Source organism: Cyprinodon tularosa, unplaced genomic scaffold, assembly GCF_016077235.1.
Source record: "Cyprinodon tularosa strain WSP-4 unplaced genomic scaffold, ASM1607723v1 ctg329, whole genome shotgun sequence".
Taxonomy (NCBI): Eukaryota; Metazoa; Chordata; class Actinopteri; order Cyprinodontiformes; family Cyprinodontidae; genus Cyprinodon; species Cyprinodon tularosa.
In genome coordinates, this window is record NW_024039040.1 from 192,823 (window position 1) to 213,066 (window position 20,244).

General features: G+C 38.7%; 1 protein-coding gene across 4 annotated transcripts in view; it reads right to left on the minus strand.

Annotated features, from left to right (window-relative positions):
* Window positions 1-132: 132 nt before the first annotated feature.
* The window catches only part of LOC119788873 (ATP-dependent 6-phosphofructokinase, platelet type-like), a 76,889-nt gene continuing 56,777 nt past the window's right edge, over window positions 133-20,244 (minus strand). For 2 of the 4 annotated variants that reach the window (XM_038293574.1, XM_038293573.1), the window contains exons 16-22: window positions 12,010-12,162; window positions 10,286-10,450; window positions 7,467-7,528; window positions 5,488-5,599; window positions 3,803-3,902; window positions 3,571-3,676; window positions 133-1,075 (exon numbers count right to left, since the gene is read on the minus strand). In XM_038293574.1, coding sequence (XP_038149502.1) covers window positions 919-1,075; window positions 3,571-3,676; window positions 3,803-3,902; window positions 5,488-5,599; window positions 7,467-7,528; window positions 10,286-10,450; window positions 12,010-12,162 — 855 coding nt within the window. In that variant the 3' untranslated portion in view covers window positions 133-918. The remainder of the gene's footprint in view (window positions 1,076-3,570; window positions 3,677-3,802; window positions 3,903-5,487; window positions 5,600-7,466; window positions 7,529-10,285; window positions 10,451-12,009; window positions 12,163-20,244) is intronic. The other 2 variants (XM_038293571.1, XM_038293572.1) reach the window with 1 other exon arrangement.

Here is a 20,244-nt window from a genome sequence, read left to right on the forward strand (position 1 = left end):
GATCTGAGTTACTAAAATGATCTTTGGTATCTTTTTTATTATTGAATAGTAATGTATTAAGATTTTAACAAAATCTACTCTTTAAATGCATCTTTGTATACTGTTTCCATTAATTACTGAATTATCACAACATTCAGCATTTTCACACAAATGCTTTATTAACTCTTTAACAGGACACACATCAAGTTAACACTCACTGTGCTTTTCCACACATTCTCCAGATACATCGCTTTGCTACAGCAGGAGCCTGCACATAAATAATCACTATAAGGTGCACACAGAAAGCCCAGGATGGATACAAGTAGATAAGGCAACAACACGAAATACATGTACAGGTAGCGTTTGACCTGCTCACTCAAGCCATCTGGGTTACAGTGTTTTAGAGCCAGCGCGTGGACACTTTCTTGGAGGGTGCGCATGATCCCCCAGACATTGATTCCCTTTTTAAAGCAGCTTTAGGGTGATAACATTAGCTATGCAGCTCAAAGTGCGGATGTAGATATGAAAAACAAAAAAAAGCCGAATTTAATTACAGATTTTCATCCTCAGCTGAGATGTGTTTACAAATAATAGACGTCTCGGGAAATAATTAGACATGGCTACATTTTGGGCACTAAAACCTAAATACAGTACATTTGAGTAGTGCATATATTATATAATAACTTTGAATATCTAAACACAATGTTAGATTGCGTAAAATAAATAAAGCTCTTCTCAAGTGACCCTCTTTAATCTAAAAAATAGAATATTCCTTCTGCAAAGTGCTGTACTCGTACAATAAATCCTTTATTAAATTTAATCTCTATCCTTTTAAATCTTTCCTAATGGATTTGCAGTCAATCAATCAATGTGTGAGCAGCTGCCACTGAAATGTGAAGCCGGTTTCCTGTGAGAGTAAAGCTTTCCTCCGGTAGCGGTTCAGATTGCAGCCGGGGTCTCCTTCTCTTTGGGACGCACCCGGGTCACGTGTTCCAGCTGGCCGGCGTCGGACACGTCATAACTCGTCTTGTACTTGGCCAGGATTTTCATCAGAGGACGGAGCTTCAGCCACCACTGCTCTTTAGGGATGCGATGACTGGGGGGAAAAAAAAAGTTTATGATTTTTCTTTTGTCTTTAACATTTTGATCTGAGACACTTTTGCTGAAATAAAATTGAAATTCTTTTTATTTTTAAGAGTTCAGACCTACATTAGAAACTTCCCAAACTACCCCTTACTTTTCCACACTACTCCAAAAATTTATATTATGTTTTTTTACTTTGCAAAAAAGTTATTAACATTCAGCGTCTTTCAAGTCATGATGGGGGGAATACGCAAGAACTATCTTGCTTTTTATAAATATATTCCTTCAGCAATTTTGAAATGTTGAGACAGAAATGTTTACAATTTGATTTTTTTCTAAATTAAAATCTAAAAATATTTCTTTTTTTTTGGAAGGAAACCTGGGTCTTAATTTTAGCACATAAATAGGGCCCACACAGTGGCTGAAGAACACAGTTTGAGACCCTAACTCGTTTTATTTAGTGTGGAAATTATCAAGCTGCCACTCTATTAGAGCTGCAACAATATCCAACCATCACAGCTGCAAGCACAAGATTACAATCATAAGAGAATATGTAACCTGAAGTTTTCTTTCAATATACTGAAAACAGCTTAACAAAGTTTATGCAGAGAAAACTGATTAAGAATGGAAGACTACCTCCAAACTGTTGATCGAATTCCTGTCCAGTTACCTGCTGGAAGGATTTAGACTGAACTGTTCCAAAAGCACAATGAGTTTCATGCAAGAAGCGAAGCAATTTAATTCTTAAATGATTTGTACAAATTATTTGGAAGAACATGTCACATTCAACATTTTGTCTCCTATTTCTAATCTTCTCTCAGGTAAGAACACATTTTACAAGTGCTCCAGACGGACGTAGGACTGTTGCACATTTAGTCACCAGTTATCCAAACTTAGTTTTTTTACAAAATGACTTCATTTGTTGTTACTTAGAAGAAATTGTCAATTTTATTAGGCTGCATTATAGATTTTGTAACCCTGCAGTTATAAGTTACATTTTATTTGTTGTTGGCAAAACAATCAGTCACTACACCTGCAGCTGGAAATTCATTATCCAGAGGACGCTGGTTTAACTTATTGTTTTATCAAAAGACAGAACAGTCAGTGAGCTCTAGGTGAGATCAATCTACTATTGAAACAACATCTGGAACAGAAATTGGATATCAAGTTAAATTTTTATGTTTATGCATTCCATGAAAGAGATTATGAGGGTGGCAGACGTGGTCTGGAGATATATAATACAGGTTTGTGTGTCTGTATTACCAGTAGTTTTCGTTGTCTTGCTTTTTCTAATTATGTTTTTGACACCATTTTCAGATTTATTTTATGTTTCTTGTGTAACAGTGCAACCATGCCATTTGCAGCTCTTGTGATTGATTCCTCACTGCTTGGCTTTTACTGGTCCTTTAATTCTGCTGCTCAGCTCTCACTCAGCAGAACTCCAAACTGCTAAAGTTTATCTTCTTTGTCTTCAATGCCATTCCTCTGAATGAACACTGTATGACAAGCACTGGAAGTCGTAGCCTTCCAGGGAGGTAATTATGTTGATTTGCAATTCTCATGAATGCATGCCACCAAGAATGGTTACCTTCCTTAATCAGTTGAGAACATTTGTTCAATCTGATGTGGCACATTCATATAAGCACATGGTAGCAGATAAAGTAAGAGAAGTTTACGACAGAATAGGAAAATATTGCATGAAGGTCCAAAATATGTTCAGCTAGAAAAACCAACCAATTTAGCCTTTTTGGATAACTGATCCTGTGTGGTTCACGTAGTATGAGTTACACAACCCTTAGCAAAAAGTACTATACTTGAAGTAAATTCTATTAAGAATACTTAAGTATAAGTTTAGAAAGTATACCCGAACAATGTACTTTAGTATACTTGAAGTATTACTAAAGTAATACTTTTTCAAACTAAATTGGTATACTTAAAGTATACTTGAGTAAACAATAAAGTAAACAATTGTACTTGTATATACTTAACAATATTATAGTCAAGTACACTTGACTATAATATTGTTAAGTATATGAAATATAGTTTAGAATAAGTAAACTCTGCACTGCCTGATTTTAAGTATGAAATTAGTGCACTTTTAGTATACTTGAATAAACTACTTTTTGCTAAGGGAAAATAAACAGGAAATTTAAACATGTGCATCTTATTCTTGTTTTTGAAAATCAAAGAAGTTGTTTAAATATTCCAGAAAAGAAAAGGAACTGTTAAATGTGGAAAAGCCTCAAATTTAAGAGACATTAATGGACGGATCAACATTCAACCAGAAAAATATTCTCCTAAGTGATTATTTTAACAAACTTATCAAACAGGTACTACAAAAGTACATCTATAGATATTTCTTGCATAATTTTGTGGCAAATGCTTGATGTAAAGTTCTCCATTAATCAAGTGAGGAAATTCTAAACGTCCTAATTTAACTTTTTTTTTTTTTTATATTGATCCTTGGACAGGATGACTGGAATGATAAAAAGACAAAGTTGATCTTACACAAAGTCCGTCTCTTCCCTGAGCTGTGCCACGGGTTGAAAGACCATCGCTCTGCGACGCATCCCCAGCAGGCAGGCAGTGTCCTCTGAGTTGGTGTAGACTCGCCCTGTTTTAAAGGGAAACGTCAGCTTTTATAACTGAGCCCCGAATGCACAAGGAACAAAATCCACCCAAAATCTCGTTCATCTGCATGCACAGTACAGAAGGTTGGCCATAAAGTACTTTGACGCACCTTCTTTGTATGACTCCTTAAGGGTTCGTGTGATCCACTGAATGGCTTTAGCTGCCACCTTGGTGCCGAAATTCCTGTCGAAAGGAGACGGAGCTCCGCCCTGTTGAATGAAAGATCATGGAAAATCTTTTAAGACTGCATCCAATAAAAAAGTGACACAATCAAATTAAACTTATTATGGCGTTCTGATATAAAACCTTAAATTAATAAATATAATTTCAGTTTAAAATAAGTCATACTTTGTATCACTTTACTTGGATTTATCACTTTACTTGGATTTAGTTTTTACATATGCATAGATATACGTACATATACAGAGATGGGAAGTAACGAAGTACAAATACTTGGTTACTGTACTCAAGTAGATTTTTCTGATATTTTTACTTTACTTTACTACTTATTTTTATGGCGACATTTTACTTCTACTCCTTACATTTTTACACCAATATCTGTACTTTCTACTCCTTACATTTTTACACCAATATCTGTACTTTCTACTCCTTACATTTTTAAAAATTGGCTCGTTACTTTAGTTTTGAATCATTTCAATGGAATTACCGTTATTATTTTTCACGTCATCAATACCAAATTCAATCTAATTGGATGGGAATCTACGTTGCATTTGACGCACCCCTACAAGATGAATCGACAGATTCGGCGGTATTCATTCGCGGCAAATCATTGCAGCTTGGTGGCGGTGGCGTTAGCATAGTAGCATGGACGACGAGATGATTGAAAATGAACGCAACGGAGATCTATTCTGTCCTATTGGCAGACATCCATTTAAAATGTAGGCAACGGCATGAAAAAAGTGGTTTCTACTTTTACTTTTATACTTTAAAGTAAATTTACAAGCCTGTACTTTGTTACTTTTACTTGAGTAAAGAAGTTTAATCAGTACTTCCACTTTTACCAGAGTATTTTTTAACACAAGTGTCTGTACTTTACTCAAGTACGGAAAGTGAGTACTTTTGCCATCTCTGTACATATATACACATATAGCTCTTCTGTATATATATATTTTATCTCTTGTTATTCTTATTTTTTATCTTTATTATATTGTGTAGTTGGATGTGTGTATATATTATATAAAACTGTAACTGGAGCGTGTAACAAAAGTAATTTCCCTCTGGGATTATTAAAGTATTTCCTATTTTGATTCTGACATTTGCAAAAAGCCCAAAGCTTTGTTTTCTCTGGTGCAGCAGCTAAAGCCCCTTTCACACCTTGACGATTTAGACTTATGCCTTACGTACAAAAAATCTGGCAAAAATTCTGGCAAACATTTGATAAGTTATGGGTACATTTTGTATAAGTTATGAGCACACTGAAGCGCACTGGCACTCATCAACATACAGCAATTATGGCACACTTGCTGACATACGTTCTTGAGGTATGCCATACGTAGGGCATAAGTTACAGGTCATTTATCTGATGGTTGACATACGTTAACTTTAAGTTACTCTTAAGTCGTGGTGTCTAGCGTATCCAAAACCTATGAATAATGTGTGCATAACTTATGCGTAACTTATCAATAAATAAAGGCTCGATGTTAAAGGCCGACTGTGGTTCAAAGAGATAGAAGCAGACATACAAAAAGAAGCAGAGACACAAAAGGTACCGACTCCTTTAACTGAGTGCAGAGAACATTTAGGGTAATAAGCGTATTAGCCTGTGGGTCTGACCTGCTGCATGTGACCCAGGATGTTCTTCCTGCAGTCGAACACGCCTCGACCTTCCTCAGAGTACAGCTGGTAGATGAAGTCAGTGGTGAAGTTTTCGTTGCAGTTCTCGTTACTAAAATAAAACAGATGCAAGAGGGAAAATGAGACAAACACACATTAGGAAATCATCTTTTTACACTGGCTGATTATTTCAATTATTTTGAGGACACTTTTCAGCCTTTGTGTTTGTAGACACCCGGTTTTAGCTCTAAATTTTGTTTCAGAAGCCTGAAGTCTAAGAGTCCTTTAGGAGGCTTTAGTCAAACCCCAGATTGTTTACCATGTGCCTTTTATTAAGGAGTGGCTTTCTTCTGGGCGCTCTACCATTCAAGGCTGATTGGTGGATTTCTGCAAAGATGGTTGTCCTTGGTCTTATCTTAAACTTCTTCAATTTACAAATGATTAAAGCTGCTCAGTTTTTGAAACCTTAAAAGCAGCAGAAATCTTTCTGTCTCCATCCTCTGATTTTTGCCTCAAGACAATCCTGTCTCGCATTTCTACAGAGCTCATGACTTCATGCATGTTGTTCATGCATTGTCAGACCTTATATAGACTGGTGTGTGCTTTTCCTAATCATGTCCAATAGACCAGACCATGACGCTGCAACATCATGGTGAAAAATGCAGTGCCGTGAACACCTTCCAGATACACAATAAGAATAGACCTAAAAAAGCCTAAAGCAAATGGAACTGCAAATGGCATCAGTAATCAAAATGTGTGTTCTCTCATTAAAGTAGAGTTGGGAAGGTGATTTAACAACGTCACAAGGTACAAATTGTTTCTACATCTGGGCCATGTTGTTTAGAATGACCTACATACAGCCTGCAGTTTTGAACATGATACACTTCTTTTTTTTTTTATGTACATTTGGCTTCAAGCAAGGGGGCTTTTCAGCTTTTATTTTATGTCATTTTGATAAAGAATGTCTATTTTTCTTTTGACTGCTTTATCAAAAACAGGTTTTTGAAGAGAAAACCAATGTTGGCTTTGCATCTTACTCATGGCTCATAAGAGACATTAAAATGGAAAAACCTTTTTTCTGTTAAATAAGTTTTCTTTAGAAATTTGAAAACTTTTTTTTCCTAACAATCTGGCATGGAATTTTTCTCCTGTTCTAGATGAATTAATAAAACAAATAAACAAAAAAATCCTAAAGAGCTTAATCCAAGAAGCTGTAAGCTCTTAGGATAATGCATCTCTTAGCTTCCCGTCCCATTTTCTTCTTCATTTTCTTAAATATATAACTTTTGGATAGCGGGTACCTACTGTAGTGAGCCATGATGAAACAGCATGAAATGTACAAGAATTGAACAAAGCAGACAGATTCCAAAATCAAATATTTGAAAACCTAGAAGCAAACTGTAAATAATGAAGATATGGTTTCAAAGATTGTTTTTGTTCATATTACTTTCATTCACTATTCATCAATAGTAGGAAGTAATATTTTGTTATTTTTGATGAGTTTGTTCTGTTTTTAAGTTAATTAAACTCCAGTGTCCTGTGTTTTCCAGCCCTTCAAACACACTCTGATTTCCAGCCTTTTGTAGAAAATGATAATGCAGGTGCAAACCTCAGCACAGCTTCACAATGTCACCAACCCTCTGTCCAAAATATTACATTTGTCCTATTTCCACACAGCCTCATCCTGCTGGGAGCATTTTTAACACCTTGCTGCTGCAGTGGACTAAAATAACCACATTACAGAACATAACAGAAAGTCTGAAGGGTCATTTTGAGGTTTAAACAACCAGGAAATAACATAATAACTGGAAAATAGCATAACCTTTTTGAACAATGACAACAATAGAAACATTTTTATGACAGCTGAAAATCTTCAAACACGTACTTGCTGGATGTTGATGTGTCAAATAACACAAGAAGGTACTAAATTGAAAATAGAACAATCTTTCACTGAAAGAGTAAAAAGAATGAAAACTCACCGCAGCACCAAACCTCTCTGGATGCTGGTCTTCATTTTCTGTGTCAGATGCTCGACGTTGGCCTGAAAATAAAGAGAAATGGGAAGTGAACGCCTGCAGCCTACAACCTCTGCAAGGAGCAGCAACTCTGTCAGGCTCCTCAGTGCGTTTGCGCCTCCTGACACTGACGCGCAATGCAAAAAATTCACCACCAGAGGGCAGCACAGCAAAGCTTTTAACATCCTTGAAAGTATAGTAAGGGCTCAGGATTTTCATCACCATATAAAAAAAACATTACTAACAGCTTAAAGGTGTTTAAATAATGAGGAAACTGATCGTATTTAAAGTAACTTTCTTGTTTGTTTGTTTTGTTTTTATATTTTATTTGGGGGGGGGGCACTTTTTAAAAATATCTTGTGGTTTTAGCAGTTTTAACTTGATTGAAACACTTTTTTTGTCCAATGTTATTGCTTGATGTGATTTATATATATATATATATATATATATATATATATATATATATATATATATATATATATATATATATATATATTAGGGCTGCAACAACGAATCGATAAAATCGATAAAAATCGACTTTTAAAAGCGTTGGCAACGAATTTCATCATCGATTAGTTGTGTCGCGCGATTATTGCGTCATCTGCCGCGCCGTCATCACTGCCTCTTGACTGAAAGAGGAAGAAAAAAAAATACGGCAGAGCGAGTCAGCGCCGCAGGTGCAGTGTTGCCAACTCCGCGACTTTTCAGACCTCTCCAGCGACTATTTTTCAAAAAAGCGACTACCGACAAATCTGGCGACTTTTTTCGGTGTCACTGGCGGCTTTTGGAGACTCTTACGTGAAAGCATGCATGTTCCTACTCTGCCGTGGGGCGCCTCCCCCACCCCAACCGCGTTTTCCCGCAGGAGTCCCTCTCAGTCAGAGCCTCAGCGTCCAGACTGCAAATGAAGCGCGCATGCACCGGGATTGACGGCGCAAATTGATCACAATAATTAAAATAGCCTGCGCTTTGTAAAGCGAAAAAAGTGATAACATGCAACTTTTTTCAAAAGAAATTAACATGGCACGGAACCACCATGTTTGTTTGGTTTTAAAGTGGGGAAACGTAACGTTAGTTTCTCAGGTAGCTCATCTGATGCTTTCCTTACCGTGTTAGTAGGTTACAGACAGTGATAAGGTTGGCTACCTATTTTACTTTAAATTTCATTTGAATTAGCTTAAGCAGCGTTTATATTTACTTTATAAATAAATTAACTTGCAAATTATGAGGGCAAGACTTTTAAAGTTTAAATCTTCTGGCAAAGATAAAGTAAAGATGATCCTGCAATTTATGGAAGTAAAGCAGAATAAAATCCAGCAAGATCAGTAATATGTCAATTAATTATATTTGCCACATTCCCATGTAAATATCTGTCTTTGGAGGATGTGTTTTTTAGCACCCCTAGTTCTCTCATTTTTATTCCAAATACAATTTATAATTTGAATCACAGGGCTATTTTTATCTCTATGGTTTAGTATTTTCTCAAGTAGCAACTTTAACTGCTATACTTTCCTGTCTTAAAAGGCAGCCCTCTTCTAGTCTAAAAAAAACTCATTTGTTGAAATGGGGGGGCCTATTGTTTGAACCCCTTAGAGGCTTTTAAAAACAAAAATGTCTTTTTTTGCGCTTTATGAAACAAAGTACCCTATATTTTGTGGATGTACAGCTACATTTCTCATGTAAGTTTGCGTAGTTTTAACACAATTATTTATTTTTCATATTGCACCAGTACAGTTAATGAGCAACCTGTACTTGTGTGCTTGTTTGTTCTGTCTATAATGTTTATTTTGGAATAAAGAGGTTAATATAAAAAATATTTTTTGTCCGATTCATCGATTAATCGAAAAAATAATCGTCCGATTCATCGATTTTTAAAATAATCGTTAGTTGCAGCCCTAATATATATATATATATATATTTTTTTTTTTTTTATTTATTTATAGTATCCCAATTAGTTTCCACCAAGGTGGTTACTACACCTTCTGGGGTCCAATGATTCCTTTAAACGTGCCATAAGGACGGCATGCTCAGACCTTACTGCACATACCATTCCTTCTGTACGCTCTGTTCTTCTGTACATTGCCCTGTTTGTGGTTGATGTTGCTGTACAATACCAATCTATTCTAGGAACCGTGTCTATTTTTCCATACCTTTTTTTAAGCTGTTAAGTTTTGAACATTATCACACTGCTGTCTGCTATACAGATCAGCTTAATATATTTGAAAGCATTTTTTTTAATACAGCTAAAAGTCTTAATCATTTAAACTAAAACATTGAATGATACATATCACAAACATTTCATTTAACCTTTAATTTTCACATATTCCTTAAAACATCCACCTTAGTATCCAACAAATATAATAATCATAGGTTTTTGTTTTGGCAAATAAGACAATTTGAAAGAAAAAAGTGAAATTTAATAGATTGAAATCTAATGTCTTATCAGGCGAAGTGAATATAAAGTTAAAAAAAGATGCTCCAGTTTTTGGCACGATGTGGTGGTCAGAACAAACACAGGCAGTCCTGCATTCTAATCCTCTAAAGGGATCTGTCTGTAATGGAATGAATGATGCAGCTCAGAAGTTATTAATAGGTTTCCTTATATGCTTGGCATTAATCTGGCTCATGGACACACTTCAGACACATTGTGACCATAGCAGAAGCAAGGTGCATATGAACTCAAATACTATATATAAAATTTCCATGAAGCATTAGTGCAATGTATCAAAGGAATGTAAATATACATACTAGGGACACTGTATGTGAATAGATATTAATCTGACCTGGAGGTCACGGATGTCAAACGGCTCCTCGTAGATGTAGACGGTGTCGGCACCTGCAGCCAGACCACCCACCGTGGCCAAATAGCCACAGTAGCCCCCCATTGTCTCTATGATGAAGACCCGTCGCTTGGTGCCGCTGGCAGATTGCTTGATGCGATCGCATGTCTGATTCATAGAAAAGTTATGCAGTTTTAAGGAATCTGAACATTTCAGTCTCTGTTGGGGCACGCAGCTGCAGAGGACATACTTTGAAGCAGAGCTGAGATAAGTCAAACTGGATCATTCTTGGTTCTATGTCGATTACATGATAAGGTTTTGTGATAATTATCATTTGTGAAATCCATTAAAGTTTTGGAGTCAGAAAACCTTCAAATTGAATGACACATATTGAATATTTTTATTAAATAAATGTAAAAGACTGAAAGATAAATTAAAAAAGAGCAGCAGCTCTGCTTTAGAGTAAAATAAATCTCTGCGGGTTATTTTGAGCTGCTGTACACTGATGCACAGGTTGAGCTATAGGTTGGTGCAGTAAAATAAAGAAAAGGAGCTTAGTATTACACTTTTTAGCATTAATTTAAAATCTCACTCAAAGGAAATCAAAATCAGGGAAAGAATAAGCATCTAAAATAGCATAACATTTCATTTTCATCTTAATTTGCATAAAGTTTGCAGTTATGTGAGTCAGTCACTTAAATAAGTTATTCCACTAATATAACAAGAACTGAAATTGGGGAAAATCTCTATACATTATATTAAAAAAAAGTAGGAACCGTAAAAGTCAACCTGTGCATCTTGCTATTAGCAGACGAGTAAAATAAACCAAATCGGATCAATTCAGTGGTCTGTCAAATGTATTTGCATTCTTTGTGCTCACTGAACCTTCCTTTTGGTTAAAATCACCCTATCGATGACATGTAGAACACATAGGCAACAATCCAATAAACAGTGGGCATCAGCAGTAAACAGCACATCAAGAAAACACAAACAAACACGTAACATGCAAGTAGTCTAACTGAAAAAAAACATTTGTACTCACAGGTTTGAGTTTAACTTCAGTTACTCCATAAGTACTGACCTGTGGTTCTGCAGACATGGTACCATCTTAATTTAGTCTTTTTCTTCTTGCTTTGAACCTGCATGTGTTTTAAGGTGGTTTTACGATAAAATATTAAGTAACTATGTGTAAGAAATGCAAAGGAGTCTGAAGGAATGACGGATTTGCCTGATTTTACTGTGCTGAACCTCAGCAGCATCTTTAATGAAAAGAATTTGTAGGTAAGTGGTCTACACTTTATTATGGGCAGAAACGTATGAATCCCTTCAGGGATATTTATGCACTGAAGAAAAGGACGATAATTCTCATTTGAGAGGTTCCAACTAACTGACCTTTCATTCTGGCACAAATAAATGGGAACAGTGTAGTTCATTGATTTAAAATTTAAGGTGATTGCTGTGAGTCAGAGCCAGGCCCTCAATTTTAGTGTGTCGATTCCATTATAACTGTCAAAACCAACTAACTGCTTTGTCATATTCTGATATTATTAATGAGACATTTCTAAAATGTTTGAATTCTCCAAAGCCCCGTTAATTCCTTGGTTTGAGAAACGTTTGGCGAAACTCTTAATAATGTCTGATAACCTGCAATTGATGGATCATTCTAGTAACAATCTCAGGAGTCACACCCCCAACTCATAAGGTGTATATTTGTCTTTGGCTCTTACCTCCACAATGGCGTTGAGTGACGTGTCGGCTCCCAGACTGTGGTCAGTGCCTGGCACATTGTTACTAATGGTGGCAGGCAGTATGCACATGGGGATGCAAAACTCCTTGTAGTTGGCCCGTGCCTCGTACAGCTCCAGCAAAGACTCAAAGGCCTGATGGTTGTGGTCATAACATTAAGTTAGACCACTAGGGGGGGATACCTGCATCTTAAAGTGTCTTTACAAACTGCCTCATGGTGCCCTGTGGGCTCCCTCATCCTGTATCCTTCATTTCTGTGATGGGTTTACAGTGAATTCTGTTTTGTTTGCAAAACATGCTTTGCCGAAACCACCTTCATGTTTTATAAAGATGAGAAGGGGAGCGGTAGCTTAGAAAACAATTGAAAAGAAAGGATACATGAATTAAGGGAGCCCTCTTTACTGTAACTGACCGTGACCATTCAGCTTTGTAAAGAATGTGCTGCTTAGCTGGCTCTCTCCAGGATATCAGGGATGGGGCTTTGGCTTCTCGTTGGCGGAGAGGGGTCAGAATGGCGTGTAGGGGGGGGCTCATCGCAGCTGACAAGTCAAGCTGTTGACGCAACTAGATAAAGACCAATGCGAAAATGTGGAGATTCTGAATGCCCCAAATCCATTTATATCTGTCTAGAAATGAGTGTTAGAACCAAAAGCATTAAAGGTGTTGACTAATATGTGCCTTCTAGAGGAAACTTACTGTCTCTGTGTCATTTGTAGGAGAAAACAAGACACCCTGGAAGAACTGAGTCTGACTGCTGCAGACTCACTATTTACTGACACACAAACAGCAGACTTCACTGACACAAGCAACACACTGAGACGCATGCCACAAACATGCAACAATTCACTGCATGCTCTGACACTTACATGGGACCTCTACAGACCAGCTCACTTCCAAAAACCAGCAGCAGTAAAATAACTTAAGACAGATTAGCTCCATTTTCAGAGCATTCATTCAAGTGTTTTTAGAGAACTATCCAGATTATTCTTCTATTTTTCCTTTTCTCTGAACGTGCACCGCACTACTTTTATCTATCGCTGTTTTTCTTTTTCTTTTTTTCTGTGTGAGAGCAAATCTGTTTCTCCCCTTAAGGTCAGTCAAGGTCAAGCACCTAAAGTTGAAGGCTACTGGAAGATCAGCCACATGTATGTTTTTCCAAATATATCTGCTATGAGCCATTTTTAGCTACTAGTCAACAATGAGGGAGGAGTTTTAGTGTGTATTAAAGTCAAAGAACTTGAATACACTGTCCGCTTCAATGCGTGTGTATGTATTAGGTCAGAAGTAATAAGCGGCCCTTGTAAATAATTTATGCTTAATATCTCTTCCTGTAAACCAACCTCAGTCAAGTTCCTGGCTCTGAGATGTACCTTTATAACATTTTGGAACCACACATAATCTACAGCTCATCCAGAAGAACAAACATGATTAAAAAGTGACATAACATTACATGTTCTAGCCTTATATTAACCGCTTTATAGATGGATAGTATGTTTATATTTTTCTATCAGGCTCACATAAGCAGACTAGTGATAATGTTTCATTTTAAACTGTATGTATCTAAAGGGATAACTGACGATGACTTTTCCACTTTCTTTAGAATTTTACTGATTTATAGCCTTATTTCATTACCAGAATCAAAATGAAAATCTGTATATTTAGAGGTGTTAATCCCTTGGTACAACATATGTCTGCTCAAAGGAAACATTTCTGATGTTCTTATGAAGATCCATCATCAGTCAGAAAACTTTGGTTTCAATAAATCTAAAGATGTAAACCAGGGGTCTTCAACATTTTCCAGGCTAAGGATCCCCAAACTGATGGTGAGATGGAGCAGGGACCCCCTAATTATATATATTGTATGAAATTGTGTGACATCAAACTGGTCCTATAGTCACTCTATTACATATGGAGTCATGTAACGAAAGTAATTTCTCCCTGAGATTATTTAAGTATTTCTGATTCTGATTCCTGGTTGATGGGACAGATGTTGTGAATGAAACGATGCCCAGCTTGAAAGATCTCCTGTGTGTCTCTGAATGTGTGCATTGATGACTGAAAGACATCTTCTGCCTCCATTTATCTGTTTACTACAGTTTGTTGAATTCATGTTAATGTGTATTTAAAGACATTTCAATTAGTGGGAAAAATTGCAGGGGGGAATATAAAAAAAAGTCTAATCAATCAAAACTTTTGTGACCCCCATGCAGTATCTCATGGACCCCCTAGGGGTTGCGGACCCCCTGTTGAAGACCTCCGGTGTATAGGATTTAAATTCTGTAACTGATATGTTGCAATATTTGGCCAATGAGAGTATTACAGTATAAAACTAACTTTAGCAAAATGCTCTCTTCCCTTCCCTAAAGTACTTATGGCTCAGTGTCCCTCTGTTTAGGTTTTCCTGTCCTGTACTTTTGAAAAAGGTTTTGTTGGGATTACAGCTGTTTTCATTTAGCTTTCATTCCCATAGAAGGTGATCATGGCTTTCTTTATATAACTTTTTAATTCCTGTTTACAAAACCAGCAATTCAGCTATAGAAGTATGTTCCTGTCCTCTTTCTATGCATTGTATTTTCCTTCTACCTCTCCCAATCACTTGAGGGAGCAGTCATGCTCAAGGGGATTTAAAAAGTTTGCAAAATACTTTTTTGAAAAATTGCATTTGCTTGACTTCTTTATCCAGCATGGACGTTATACGGACGTCTTTTACTTGTTGGCACAACACATACATCGTAACTCTGTGTTGATTGCAAGAAAAAGAGGAAGAAAAAACGTTCAGTTACTCATCTGCTTAGATCTGTCCATCCATTTTAATACCAATTGATTCAATCACAATTCAAATTAAGAATTCAAATGAACCAACAGAAGCATGGGAGCAAAGTTTGACCTAAAGTCAAGATACCAGGACCTACCCTGCATGAACCTGAGGACATTTATTACTTTAGCTGTTATTTTAAAGTTATCATTTAAGTAAATGCAGTATTTAAAATGTTAAAACACATTTAAGTAAATGATATATAGCCTTTAAGATATTAAAACCATAACACTAAATTTGATGACTACTCTTCTATACCAAAGGTCTATCAGATAAAATGGTTTTCAATTTTCCAAAATCATGTTAATGTGATTGAATTTTTCTTTTCCGTTTAGGTACAGAGTCACGTTGTATGTCTACAGCAAAAAGATCAAAATCCAGTTGATTATAACAATATAAGGTTATATAATAAAATAAGGTTTTATATATATATATATATATATATATATATATATATATATTACTCAAAAACGTGCGTCATGATGGTTATTTGATGGTCTTAATATCCTAAATAGAACCCAGGCGATTGGCACTATGAGTTGACCTAAACAGAAGTGGTGCCATTTACTGGCAATTCAGCCGAACTATCAGAAAGTCAGATGATGGCCATTGATACAGCTACTAAATAGGTCCAGACCATTCTAATCGAGCTATAATACCTTGGTAAAAAACAGTAGGATAGGGCTTAAAAGCATTGCCATTAGCACCTTTGGCCAGAGGCGTGCACAGACATTTTGGGGGGCAGGTGCTCAGGAGGGGGGGGAGGGCACTTTTTAGCGCACGTGTAACACTTAATTATAAAAAAAAATAAACGCATGTTGAATGAAATTTGACTTTTATTTGTAACATTCTCTAAACGTGATTTTTCAATGGAAAAAAGTCACATCACCAACAGAACAGACTAAAGCATACTTCTTTCATCTGGCTCATCTCCCTGTTTTCCCTCACCCATCTGTTCTCCCTCATCCTGGTCTTTTTCTGTCTCTGTGTCTTCCCTGAACTCTTCCTCATCTCCTGTCCTGGTAGATGTTGATGGTATAGAGCTTCCCTGCTGTGACTGGCTACAATATATTAATAATAACCATCATGACAATAATAATGATAATAATAATAATAATAATAATAATAATAATAGCTTTAACAAATATGCCACATTAGTTTAAATAATGGGCTATTAGGGCAACATGACTGGAAGTCTTGTCACGTGGATATGACTTATGGTAGCCTACAAAATAATAGCTATTTTAATACCTGCTGCACAAACCACTTAAAAATAAAATGTGAACAGCTTTTAAGATTTTTCAATATGATTAACCCTCCTTTCTTGGTATTGTGCTGCAATAACTAAATCAATATACAATTAAGACAATAAAGAGACCAAAATGTGTTAATTTATGTTGCCTAACAAAACCTATACAACAGAAAACGTTTGTCTTAACACATAGATTTGTACAGAAGAGGATTAGGGCCACTGAAAAAAAAAAAAGTTAACTGATTTTTAAATTTTATTTCAGTTTAACATGGGAAAAAAGTCAGAATTCTGACTTTTTTATTGTCAGAATTCTGAGATTAAAGTCAGAATACTGAGCAAAAAGTCAGAATTCTCAGCAAAAAGTCAGAATTATGAGAAAAAAGTTAGAATTATGAGATTAAAGTCAGCATTCTGACTTTTTTCCCATACTAAACTGAAATAAAATTAAAAAATCAGTTAACTTTTTTTTTTTTTTCAGTGGCCCTAATCCTCTTCCGTATTTGCAATTGCAAACTCTACCAAAATTATTTGTAGCCTATGTGGTCGTCCTCACGTTATCTGTCATTGACTTGGGCTACAGTGTAAAACTTTCAGAATCAGAATCAGGTTTATTGCCATTGTTAGTGAAGGAGTTCACAAACTAGGATTTTTTTATGGTACAATCGTGCAACATGAAACATATAATATGGAATAGGTAAATAAAATTATAAAAATATCTAAAAACTGTGGGTATACGTCATGCAATAAAATAGACTAATGTATACACTTAAGATAAAAAATATGGATACAAAACATAAAAAGTAAAATAGCATCTTACAAGGAGACAACTAGTTTATCTGGTGACCAGTCGGCAAAATGCGTGTTTGGTGCTGCTGAATGAGACATTTTAATGCCCAACAAAATGATTCTGCTTGATCTGTATATTACCTGGCTAATGGGGCACGGGAGAAGCAGACTGTCAGCGACCGTTCCTGCTATCTGAAAACTGCTATGATGCTGCGCATCTGGCATGCCCTGCGGGCGACCGAGCGAGTTCACGTGACAAAGGAAGAGAGAGAGGCTGGTCGTTTGTGCGCAAGTAGGTCGGTCATTTCGGGGCATTGTTTCAGTCGTTTTTAATGGCTCAGGTTTTCAAAAGATCATTTCAAAACCGACCTCAGTAAAATCTTAATAATATTTATAATAATAAAAAAAAAAAACGAGTTTCAAAAGGGCATTTTCTTTGATAGAGGGCAAACTTCCTAGTGCTTTAGCCCCACCTAGTTTCTATGTGTGCACGCCCCTGCCTTTGGCACATACTCATGTGTCTATCAATATTGAAGCATCGGCAGAATGCTTCCTGGGCTTTAGCTCCAATTTTAATGTACTCTAACAGTCATACTATTTTCCCAGGCCAATATGAGTGTGATGGAGCGCCACTAAGCGTCCATCCCAGACTCTAAGTATCCGTGCTTCCTCTGGCCCAGGGGAACGCGGTGCCAGGAGCGCGCGCACGGGGAGAAAGCTCTCCCACGTGAGTGCGCTGCCCGGCAAACAGCTGCTTGCAGGCCGCACCTGTTTCCCGCGGTCCTGCACAGTCCCAACGAACATTCCCTGAACCGTCTGAACCGGTCATCGCGCGCGTCTGAGGGTGCACACTCGGCGCCGAGCTTCCACAAACACTCACCTCATCTCTGCTTCAGTCCTGCCGTTCCTGGTCAAGGGGCCAAACCGGAGCACTTCCGCGTCACGCTGGAAATAGCGCAGAGTGGTGCGCTTTGCCAGTCACGTGACAAAGGACTCAACCATTTTGGGTGTTTTGTTTTGTATTTTTATATTGTTTATGTTCCTGACGTTTTGAACAATGTATGGAGTCATTTTTGTTCATTTTTTAGTTTCTATGCAGGAAACTGGGTTTTGAGTTTTGTTATTTGGTTATTTTGTTTTATCCTTAAAAACCCCTTAATTTGTATTTTGGTTTACCCGGGGGAGGGGCTAAAGGGGTATTTAAAGGGGAGCTGAGCTCATTTGAGGTGTGCTGGATCTGATTGTAGTGTTGGCTGGATCTGAGTAAGTTGTCCTGTGAATAGTCCTGTAAATACTTGTTTTTTTTCCCCCTCGCTTCACTTTAAATATCGTCACTGTTTCACTATTTCCACCTGGGTAGCAATAAATGAAAAAAGCACAAACGATATTTTTTCGGCTGGGCCATCATTTTTTGTATTTTTGAAACGAACCCGTGACATTTGGTGTCAGAAGTGGGATGGCCGGTCGACGGAAGCACCCTACAGTGAAGCGTACAGGGCTGCGCTCACAAAAAGTGAAGCAGGACTTACCTGTGGACGATGGAGGCTGGGCAACTGAAGATGAGGAAGGTGGCGCTGCTGCCTCAATCACGCAGCCTGCACCAAGTACAAGTGAGGAGCTTGTGGAGGTCATGAGGACATTTTTAAAAGGACAGGAGCGGAGGGACGAGGGGTTTTTGGCGGAGCTGAGAGGGCTTCGGGCCACCTTCCCAGCCCCACAGTGGTCTGTCCCTGTGTCCGGACCTGCATCACCACCCGAGGTGTCAACACCAAGTCTCCGGGTGGACCTCCCCACTCCAGCTCCTCGGCAGCGCCGCGGTTTCTCCGAGGAGCCCCCAAGGATCAGCATGGAGAGAGCTGAACCCTCCAGACATGAGGGCCGGCTCTACGGCGACCCCAAGATCCCTCAATATGTCTCAGGGGAGGACATTGAAAACTACCTGCTACGCTTTGAGCGCATCGCAAGAACTTGGGGTTGGCCGGAAGGTGAGTGGGCATGTCGACTGGTGCCCTTACTCACCGGGAAGGCGTTGGAAGCTTACACAGCCATGGATGAGGAATTGGCGCACTCCTACCCAGACTTGAAAGCTGCACTGCTGATCAAGTTTGATGTTTCACCGGAGACCTACAGGCAGCAGTTCAGGTCCATGTCGGTGCCACCTGGAGAGAGCTCGACCGAGACCTACCACCGTCTGAAGGGGCTGTACCGGCGCTGGATCCGGCCGGAGCAGCACTCCAAGGAGCAGATCGGGGAGCAGATTATCCTGGAGCAGCTTCTTCGCGTCCTCCCGGCAGACGTTCGCACCTGGGTGAAGGAGCATGAGCCGACAGAGGGGCTAGCCGCAGCCAAGCTCGCGCTGCAGTATCGCAACGCACGGAGGGGAGGCCCAGCTGCTTACCAGGATGTTCGTCAGCCGTCGTCGCAACCCAGAGCCAGCTTCCACCCACCTAGAGATCCCGGGCCTGCACCCAGTCAACGTGGTCCTGGTAAGGAGCTCATCTGTTTTTATTGTCAGCAGTCAGGACACAAAGCTGCCCTGTGCCCAATCAGAAAGGCTAAGCTTACCGGGGCTTGTTACACCCCACGGGCTGAGGACATGCAAGGGGTAGGGAGAAAACAGTGGTTCAAGGAGGTGTGCATTAATGGGGAACCTGTGACTGCTCTGGTGGACTCGGGGAGCTTCATGACTCTTGTACGAAGGGACTTTGTGCCAACGGGCTTGTTGGATTACAGTAAGCAGGAGGAAATTTGCTGTATACACGGGGACAGACATTCTTACCCCACGGCGGTCATGACGGTGATGGTGGATGACCAACCATACTTACTTACTGTGGGGGTGGTGGAGAAGTTACCGGTAGCCGCTATCTTGGGTTGGGACTTACCTGTACTCCTGGATTTATTATGGGAGAAGGGAGCTGAGGAGAGTGACTGTGACAAGGGTTTGGCTGGTCCTGTGTTAACCCGGGCTCAGTTCCGAGCAGGGGTGGCACCCAGTACAAAGCAGCAGACGGAGCCGGAGCCTGAACCTTTTTCCAAGTTGGACAGTGACCTGTTTGAGGGGGGCAAAAAGGGTCCAAGGAAACCACGTAGCCAGCGGAGGTTCGAGAGGGGCCTGAAGTCAAGGGAGCCAGTCTGTCAGGGGCTGGACAAAGACTTGTGGGAGGTACCTGGGGACATTGGGGCTGTGCAGAGACAGGATGAGACTCTGAAACCAGTGTTTACCAAAGTGGTTGGGGGGCTGGACAGTGCCAAGGGGAACAGAGAGAGCTATGTTATCGATGACAAGGATGTTCTATATTTAGTGTCAGACGGTGTCAAGCGCCTCGTTGTTCCCTCGTCTTGCCGCCAAAGGATCATGCACTT